At 38.6% G+C, this 9,717-nt stretch overlaps 1 protein-coding gene across 1 annotated transcript; it reads left to right on the top strand.

The window, feature by feature from the left end:
- Positions 1–765: 765 nt before the first annotated feature.
- Positions 766–9,251, top strand: LOC149827748 (protein argonaute 10-like). Its single transcript, XM_090018236.1, has 23 exons — positions 766–867; positions 990–1,531; positions 1,748–1,956; positions 2,298–2,447; positions 2,569–2,702; positions 2,808–2,917; positions 3,001–3,107; positions 3,250–3,388; positions 3,471–3,587; positions 3,761–3,868; positions 3,981–4,052; positions 4,176–4,298; positions 4,630–4,786; positions 4,891–5,012; positions 5,278–5,415; positions 5,496–5,638; positions 5,789–5,851; positions 6,533–6,596; positions 6,700–6,835; positions 7,577–7,650; positions 7,806–7,900; positions 8,662–8,693; positions 8,946–9,251. The coding sequence occupies exons 2-23, from the start codon at positions 1,103–1,105 to the stop codon at positions 9,131–9,133; spliced, it is 2,910 nt and encodes a 969-aa protein (XP_089874362.1). The 5' UTR covers positions 766–867; positions 990–1,102; the 3' UTR covers positions 9,134–9,251.
- The last annotated feature ends 466 nt before the right edge of the window (positions 9,252–9,717 follow it).

Genomic DNA, 9,717 nt, shown 5'->3' with positions numbered 1-9,717 from the left:
TGGTGGTATTATTATTCTTATTGAATTATCTGTCAACTCTGCAACTTCGAATTATTCTTCTTCTGTGCATGATTGGCGTGTCACCTCCCTTATTACTTTTTATGCATCCAAGGCTGCGCAGTCAGGAAAGGGCAGAAACGCCCACCCATATCTTGAGGCCTTCACTTTCATCCTAAAAAGCACTTGCTTTACGCTACATCCTACACGTGATAAAGTTACAGAGTCTCTCTCTCTCTCTCTCTCTCTATATATATATATATATATTAGTTTTTCCAGTAAAATAGATCGATGGGCCTCTTTCTCTCTCTATAAATCTCTCCTCTTCCTAACATTACTGATGGCCTTCGTTTCATCCCACGCTAACACTACTGCATCCAACCCCCAACTTGGTTTTTCAAACTGAGAAAGAAACCAAGTACTCTTGGTCTTTTCATCTCTCTTTCTCTCTCTCTCACAGAGTGGAAGAATGAGTTGAGTCTGGTTTTGTGAGTGTAGTTTTCTCTGTTACTGTGATTCTCCCTGTTAATGAAGGATGGTCTTCTGTTAGAGAGGGTGTGAAGTAGTGAAACTGGTTGTGAGCTATCTTGGAGACGTTCCCTTTCTCATGATTTCTTCTCTTATTGTGGGGTGTTCTGGTTCTCTTTGGGAGGATGGAGAATGAGTGGTGATGAGGGTCAATGAATAGTTTCGAATTTCTTTCAAGCTCTCTCTCTGGTGGTCTGAATTTAGGATGAAACTGTTTTTGTTTGTGTTGGTTCTACCACGTGCATGTTTGACATGCTGATTTTGTGCTGTAGGAAGAGTGAAGAAAAGAAGTGTGCTGCTATTGCTTATGTTGTTTTTTTCCCTTGGGTGAGAAAATTCTTGGTATGTTGTTCTTTTTTCCTTTTCTGCAGTTCTTGCATTGCAGTTCCTTATAGGATTTCCTTTCTTTCTTTACTCCCTTTTCTCTCCTTTGTGACAGTACTATTCTTGTTACTCTTTTACAGATGGACTGAACTGAGTTTGAGATATATACTTTTGGTATTTTTGGTGACAACATTTATTGTTTCCAAAGTCTGGAGTTACTCCCTCTTTGTGTTGCCATCTTCATTCACTCATCATGCCTCTAGGCCAAATGAAAGAAAACGCCGAGTATCATGTAGTTATAAAAAACCATGTTCAAAGCCCATCAAACCCCCCCCAAGCTAAAAAGGGTCCTCCCCATGAACCCCTTCAAAATGGCAGAGGCAAAAGAAGGCCTAGAACCAAGGGAAAACCAGTTCAAGGTGACATATTTCCTCGCCCGGAGGGCAGAATCTGCAGCATAAAGCCGCCAGTTTCCGTCAAAGGCCCTGCCGGAGTCCCGGAAACAGAAATTCACACCAGCAATGGAGATGATGTGGTTAGCATGGAATTGGGGCCTCCTGCTTCTAGTAAGGCTCTCAGGTTCCCTGCTAGGCCTGGTTATGGACAAGCTGGGGTGAAGTGCATGGTGAAAGCCAACCATTTCCTTGCTGAGCTTCCTCAGAAGGACTTGAACCAGTATGATGTAAGACAAAACATTTTTCATCTGTTTACTGTATTTTTAGTTAAACAGTGTAACATGGTGGCACTTTCCTTCACTTGTGTTTTATCCCTCTTCACTGTAGCAGAATACAGTGTTGGTGAAGTTACTTGTGAACAAAGGGAGCGTTTCTTGTGGGTTTTGTTGTGGATGATAGTTTTCTTTTTTGTTTTACCTAACCATTCTATCTCTTGCTTGTAGGTCATTATAACTCCTGAAGTAGTGTCTAGAAGTGTGAACAGGGCTATCATGGCAGAGCTAGTGAAACTATACAGGGAATCAGATTTGGGGATGAGGTTGCCTGCTTATGATGGAAGAAAGAGTCTGTACACGGCTGGAGTACTTCCTTTCACTTCAAAAGAATTCATTGTTAAACTTGTGGATGAAGAAGATGGGTTTCATGGTCCCAAGTAAGGATTTCTCCGTGTCGGGCACTCCCTGTTTTAATTTTTCAAGTACTTCCCATATATACATGTTTTGATGCTTCTTTAAACGCCATGTATTGAGAGAGATGCAAAACAGAGACAAATTTAGGATCTTTGAGTAAAATTTCACTTGGGTCTTGCTGGTAAAAGCCATTCTTGAATTACATGCACTATACATAGTAGAAAAAAACAGAAATACAGGATGTCTAAAACTCTTTTATAGATGAATTATATATAAGGTACTGCTGTTGGAGTAGAAATGATGTGTTTATACATATTAGGGTGCCTTAAACAAGATTTGGCTGACTCTTCAAGTTATTCTTCAGAAGAGAGAGGGAATTCAAGGTTGCAATAAAGTTTGTTGCTAGAGCTGACTTGCACCATTTGGGTGAGTTCTTGGCTGGTAGACGAGCTGAGGCTCCACAAGAAGCTCTTCAAGTCCTCGACATTGTCCTTAGAGAATTATCAACCCAAAGGTGCGACTTTTTAAAAGTGAGTTTTGTTCTAGTTTTCTGTGTCTGAGAATTCGCATCTGGTGAAGAGTTCTTTTATTTCTGTTTGTGAGTTTTTTCACTTTTTGGTTGCATTTTTCTTCAGGTATTGCCCTGTGGGCAGATCATTTTATTCCCCTGATATTCGAAGGCCACAACGGCTTGGTGAAGGCTTGGAGTCATGGTGTGGCTTTTATCAAAGTATAAGGCCTACTCAGATGGGTCTCTCTCTAAATATTGGTAGGTCAAGTGATGAGGGATTTATGTTGTAAATTGACATTAACCTTGGAAATGTCTTTCATCCTGTTTCTGAGATTGTATTTTGCATGGTGAAAACTTGTGTAGACATGTCCTCGACAGCATTTATAGAACCGCTTCCAGTCATTGACTTTGTAGCTCAAATTTTGAACAAGGATGTTCTGTCAAGACCATTGTCTGATTCAGACCGTGTTAAGGTATTAACTGGTTCTCTCACCTGTTTTATCATTCTGTTGTAGCTTTTATTGATATGGACATCCTTTATCTGAAAAATCATCAGATCAAGAAGGCATTGAGAGGTGTCAAAGTTGAAGTCACACATAGAGGAAACCTGAGAAGGAAGTACCGAATCTCTGGGTTGACATCACAACCAACTAGGGAACTTGTGTATGAAAGATGCAGTATATTTGTTTTTTTTTGTGTTTTAACTATACGTATTTCCATAGCTGAACTAGTGTCGATGTACTGAAGAGATCCAAGTATCAAGTCTCAAGGGGTAAATGTTACATTCATTTGTCATGTCCAACAGGTTTCCAGTTGATGACCAATCAACCATGAAATCAGTAGTTGAATACTTTCAAGAGATGTATGGTTTCACCATCCAACACACACAGCTTCCTTGCCTTCAAGTAGGAAATCAAAAGAAGGCTAATTATTTGCCAATGGAGGTGCAAAGAAGTTGATGCTTAGTTTCTTGGTTCTTTTGATCCATTTATCTTTAATTGATGACTGTGAAACGTGAATGGTTAGGCATGCAAAATTGTGGAGGGCCAGCGATATTCCAAAAGACTGAATGAGAAGCAGATTACAGCTCTCCTCAAAGTTACATGCCAGAGACCAAAGGAACGAGAAACAGATATTTTGCAGGTCTGTAATTTTTAAGAACCTATCTTGTTATATGCATTGTCTGTTTAATTAGTCAAGCATAAATGGTGTCTAACATGGAAAAATTTGCAATAGGTCACTTAGCCCTTTTCGCAACTGCAAGTAGTTTCAAAATTTTCATTTTTTTAAAAATAAATTTACATATGCATATACAGACTGTCCACCACAATGCATATGACCAAGATCCGTATGCAAAGGAATTTGGCATCAAAATCAGTGAAAAGCTTGCTTCTGTTGAGGCCCGGATTTTGCCTGCACCTTGGGTAATTTCTTCTCATTCATAACGATATGGTTAATGTTGATAACCTGAAATCTTCAGTGTAGAACATGACTTGTTAGACTTAAATCATTTGTTTTGCTTTGCATGTTTTCCAGCTGAAGTATCATGAGACTGGAAAAGAGAAAGACTGTTTGCCTCAGATTGGTCAGTGGAATATGATGAACAAGGTTAATGTCTTTTTCCTATTCTCTTTTATTTTCCTTCTTTCATTATTCAGTCATGGTATCTTGTAAGCTAGTCATAAAGTGATGTGTCTCATAACATTTACCCTTATTTCTCTTTCATACCAGAAAATGATCAATGGAAGCAAAGTCAGCCATTGGGCATGTATCAACTTTTCACGGAGTGTTCAGGAGAGTGTAGCGCGAAGTTTTTGTAATGAGTTGGCACAAATGTGTCAAGTGTCTGGCATGGTAACTTGATCAATTTTGGGGACCATGGTAGCTCTGAAGGTTTACTTTTATGTTAATGTCCTGTCTTATGGACTGCTTAGTGTGTGAAAAGCCATCAATGAACCATGGCACTTATGCAATTCCATTTGGACATGGTTGTGGACTTGTGGGTTGGTTGAAAATCCCTGCTTCTTGTATGTTTCATACAAGTCTTTACAACTGGATGGCTGCCACCTGGACCCAAGCTTGTGGGATATGATTCTCAAGTTTTCTCATTGCTCAGCATTTTAGAGCTAAATTTGTTGTGTAAAATGTAATTGTAATGAAGTTTTTCTTGTTCCTTTTATTGTAGGAGTTTAATCCCGAACCTGTTATTCCGATATATGTGGCCAGACCTGATCAAGTACAGAAGGCCCTTAAACATGTATATAATGCGTCTATGAACAAAAAGGGGAAGGAGTTGGAACTCCTCTTAGCCATATTGCCTGATAACAATGGCTCTTTGTATGGTAAATGTTCTTCCTTTCCTACTTGCACTTCTTGGTACTCCAGGTTGATGCATACGACCTAACTCAGATGATAAAAAGATGAAAACATGTTGGTCATTTTGCAGGTGATCTCAAACGAATATGTGAAACTGATCTAGGCTTAATATCTCAGTGCTGTCTCACAAAGCACGTGTTTAAAGTTAGCAAGCAGTATCTGGCCAATGTCTCGTTGAAAATTAATGTCAAAGTAAGAGAATGTTATCCTTGTTGAATTACTGAAGGCTGTTTCAGTGAATTACTTGTGTACGTGAACAATGGCCAACTTGGGGTGGAGCAAGTTCCACTTGGCACAGATGAGCCCAGATCAACCCTGGCTCTATCTTATGGCCATTAGAAACCTGAGTTCAGAAGCTGCAGTGTTTTTTTTTCACTGTCATGGTACACATGAGTTTATAACCTTCTATATGATCTAACTATAGATATACACTATCTTTTTGTATGTTTTCTTGTAGATGGGAGGAAGAAACACAGTCCTTTTGGATGCTATTAGCTGGAGAATACCTTTGGTTAGTGATATACCCACTATAATATTTGGAGCAGATGTGACCCACCCAGAGACAGGGGAAGATTCTAGTCCATCAATTGCAGCTGTAAGTATGGCATCTCTCTCTCTCATCTATGCATTATTCTTCTAGTATGTTGTTTTTAAGCAATCCAATTCTTGTTACAGGTCGTAGCTTCTCAAGACTGGCCAGAAGTTACAAAGTATGCTGGGCTGGTTTGTGCCCAAGCTCATAGACAGGAGCTTATACAGGATTTGTACAAGACATGGCATGACCCAGCCCGTGGCACAGTTAGTGGCGGCATGATTCGGTATGCAAATTTTTTCTGATTCTATGTCAAATTAATCAACCATTTTACATTGAAATTGTAGGTAGTTTTTTCTTGATTGTGTAAAAGTTCTTTATTTTTTTTTCCTGAAATGCTAATTAATTGCTTTCTAGTTAATGTTTGAATTTTCAGGGACCTCTTGATTTCATTTAGAAAGGCAACCGGCCAGAAGCCTTTGAGAATTATATTCTACAGGTCTGTCAGTAACTCTTCATTGCAATAAACACCTACATGTTTCTATATATGCAAGTTGTTCATTTGAACTACCTTATACCTCGTGCCCTTTGTAATGGACATCTTATCATTTTATCTCTTTGATGTTCTGATCCATGAAACCTGGCATAAACGTGGCATACAAGACTAGTCCATTTCATGGCATCAATCGCAATGTGCACCATGATAAATTTCACCTGTATTGGCTATCAAACGTACTAACTATCATGAAAACACACATACACGCACATGCACTCAAGCATGCACACACACAAACCATTTTTAATAATAGTTTCATAGTCAACTGCCCACTGGATGCCAAGTCTCATTTCACCTCCTAGCTCGGAACTGGCTTGGGTCAACCATATGGGATGCACACATTTACTACTCCGATCTGTTTCCACTGGCTGAGGGTACTAACCTACATAGGCAGATTGATTTTCCACAATTGTTTTCTGGTCTTTATCACTGCCCTTTATGTGTGAGCAGTAAGTAGACTGGCTACCTGTGATTATATTTGTGCTGCCTAGGCCTTTTGTACTAAGATGGAGCTTTGATAACATTATTTAAAACTGGAGACTTTTTTTATTTGATCTTTGATTATGTTTTGGAGGAATATACTTTGAAGGTTGCTAGGATTAATTTGTACTATGTTGCAACCAGGGATGGTGTGAGTGAAGGACAATTCTATCAGGTGTTACTGTATGAGTTAGATGCAATCAGGAAGGTGAGCAGACTTTTTCTGTTCAATTAGATATGCTTTTAGGTTCTCTCTCTCTTTTTCATTTTCCCCGTTGTGTTTGAAGAATTGTTAAAATTTGATTGTACAGGCCTGTGCCTCCTTGGAACCAAATTATCAACCACCAGTGACCTTTGTTGTGGTTCAAAAGCGGCATCATACACGGCTATTTGCCAGCAACCATAAAGAGAGAGGAAGCACAGATAAGAGTGGCAACATTCTTCCAGGTGAGCTTTTTTTGTTGAAGCTTTAAATGGTGCATACCATAGTTACAGATATCACTGATAAACTAAAAATATGGTCCTTATAAATCTTTTTTTTGGAAAAATGTTTTAAAAAGGTAAAATATCACACAATATTTTAACAGTTAAAATTATTGCAATGTTATCACGAGAATATCTCAATAATACCATGATATTTTCAAATACTTTTACTTTTTTATTTCTTTTGTATATCTTCAATATGTTTTCCTTCTTTCTTTTATAGTTTTTACTTATTTCTTTTATTATATGTTATATCTGTGTATTTTATTATCTACACATTCTTTTGTTACTTATTTCTGCCTTTTTTTTAATTTTTAATTTTTTTTAAGTGCTGAGATTTTCCTGAGATTTATCAAATAAACCTATATTATTACGAGGTTTACCTTGCCGAGATATAGCCAAGACCGATATTTGTGACTACAGTGCATACTATACCTGTGCATTTGTTTGCAGACACAAGTCATCTTGTAGTTGTGTTGATATTGAATAAGAAAGGTCAAAATATTACTCTGAAAGTGATTATTCCTTGATACCAAAAGATTCCAAAATGAAGTATGTACTATTCCCATATGAGCGCATAATGGTCTGCCAGTGCATGACTGCATGTTGTTGTGTGTCGCTGTATATCCCAGGTTTAGCCTGATCCGGTCTGTGCATTTACTACATGCACCAATTTGACTGAAATCTTTGATTGTTAATTTCTAGGCACTGTGGTGGATTCTAAAATTTGCCATCCCACTGAGTTTGATTTCTACCTCTGTAGTCATGCTGGGATACAGGTAAGTAAATGGTAACATTAGTTCACTACGGCTGGTATGTAATAAGAAAAGTGGATATCCATCAGCTATTGCATTTAGGCTCTCTATGATCTTCTATAACTGCAGATTCCATCTTGGTTTACTATGCTGATCTAGTTTATCTCTGTATGTTACAGGGCACGAGTCGGCCTGCTCATTACCATGTTTTATGGGATGAGAACAATTTTACAGCCGATGGGATGCAGACATTGACCAACAACCTGTGCTATACGTAAGTGCAATAAAATGCATGCATTTTCCTAGCCAGCATGTGTGCATGCATGCATGTGTGTGTGTAGTGTGTAGTTGGCACTAGTCAGAATTCAGCTATTCAAGTAGGTCATGTCTCTACTAGAAAAAGTAGCCACCATACAACTACACTGATACTTGAATTGTTGGAGTTACACATATATACTTCTAAGATCATCTTTTGGAGTTTCTGATTGTTTTTTGTTCTTGGTTAAAAACTGGGGTGATCAAGTTTTTAACAATTCTTTTCATACAAGTAAATAACTGTCACTCTCTGTAAGGCTTTTCTGGTGTTCATTTTCGTAAGTCCACATGGGCATCTATCAAATGTCAGCAAAGTACCTTCACTTGTGGTTGTGTGCAGTGAAACAAATATCAGTGATATTTGTGAAAATATCTATCGCAAAAAAAGTGCCATTTTATTTGCTGTTTAGAATGGTCCAATAAATTGCGATATTTTCAAAGTATCATGTTATTATGGTTTAGATGAAACCATCACAACTTTATCACGATATTTGAATGTGCATAATATCATTAAAATAGCAGTTTTATTTTTCGTGCACTATCTAATATTTTTGTTTATTTTCCTTGTATGTTAACTTGTTTATTCTTGCAAAGATTTTTCTGATAAAAATGCAAGAAAAACAATGTTCACAATATAAATATCGGTGTGCAAAGCTGATGCTTGAGCTTAGGCCTTGCTGAAATCACCTATTATAGTTATAATTGTTACATCTTTTGCAGGTATGCTAGATGCACCCGCTCTGTCTCTGTAGGTAAGTTAACGTCAGCGCACTCTCAGTTTTTTTCGGGTAGAGTCAATCCTCATTTGGACAAAGAGCAGGCTTGCATCTTGCTCTGGCCTGAGCTTGTAGACCCAAAAATGTCTCTGACTGCACGAGTCCTAGAGGACTCTTTTCTTGGTTGTCCAAACCTCTTAGAGGTCTGCTTGGAGTTGAGTATGGTATGGCCTCAACTTGCTTATAAGGAAATTACATATTTCTTATCATTGTTTGTGTGAAATGCAGTGCCCCCTGCGTACTACGCCCACCTTGCTGCATTTCGAGCGAGGTTTTACATGGAACCTGATGCATCAGAGAATTGCTCAATGCCAGGAGGTCGGAGTTCAGCATCAACCCGGAATGGGCGTTCGACTGGTGTCCGGCCATTGCCGGCACTCAAGGAGAATGTGAAGAAAGTTATGTTCTACTGCTGAGGGACTGATGGTGATGGTGCTCTTTGTTTGTTCCCTCATCGGTTCTCTCATTGTATGTATGTATGAATGATTCATGTTCCTTCTTTCATGTTAGCAATGCCCTCAATCTTTTATGTCATGCCTGTGTGGGTTTCCGGTAGATAGTTCCTTGTGAAACAAACATACAGCCTCTAGTATTTCAAAAAATGATCAAAGCAAACCAGGTTGCTCGGTGCTTAGGCCATAACAAATGGGCGTAGGTCTTCTCTTTGTTTGGGGGGACCAAGGGACCGAAACCAAGCTCATGAGCTTTATACTGGTTTTGCTTACTCAACTCTTCTGTTAAAGATGGTCTTTCAGAAATAATAAACAAACAAAGATAGTCACGGATTTTCCCATTGAGGATAATAAGAGGATACGACTTGAGGGTGAACTGGAATATCCCTATGATATAGGTCTTTATGATCAAGGCAAGGGAACGGTTAAAGCATGGAAAATTTCGATGGCCCACTTGATCTTATTGACCACGTTGGTAGGTTTATGTTGGGCATGTGCGGTACAGGATCCCTCTAAGGGTGCTAAGTTGGCGTAGTCTTTCAAAATTG

This window comes from Nuphar pumila, chromosome 10, assembly GCF_984573655.1.
Source record: "Nuphar pumila chromosome 10, dmNupPumi1.hap1.1, whole genome shotgun sequence".
Classification (NCBI taxonomy): Eukaryota; Viridiplantae; Streptophyta; class Magnoliopsida; order Nymphaeales; family Nymphaeaceae; genus Nuphar; species Nuphar pumila.
This window is presented reverse-complemented; position numbering and strand designations above follow the sequence as displayed.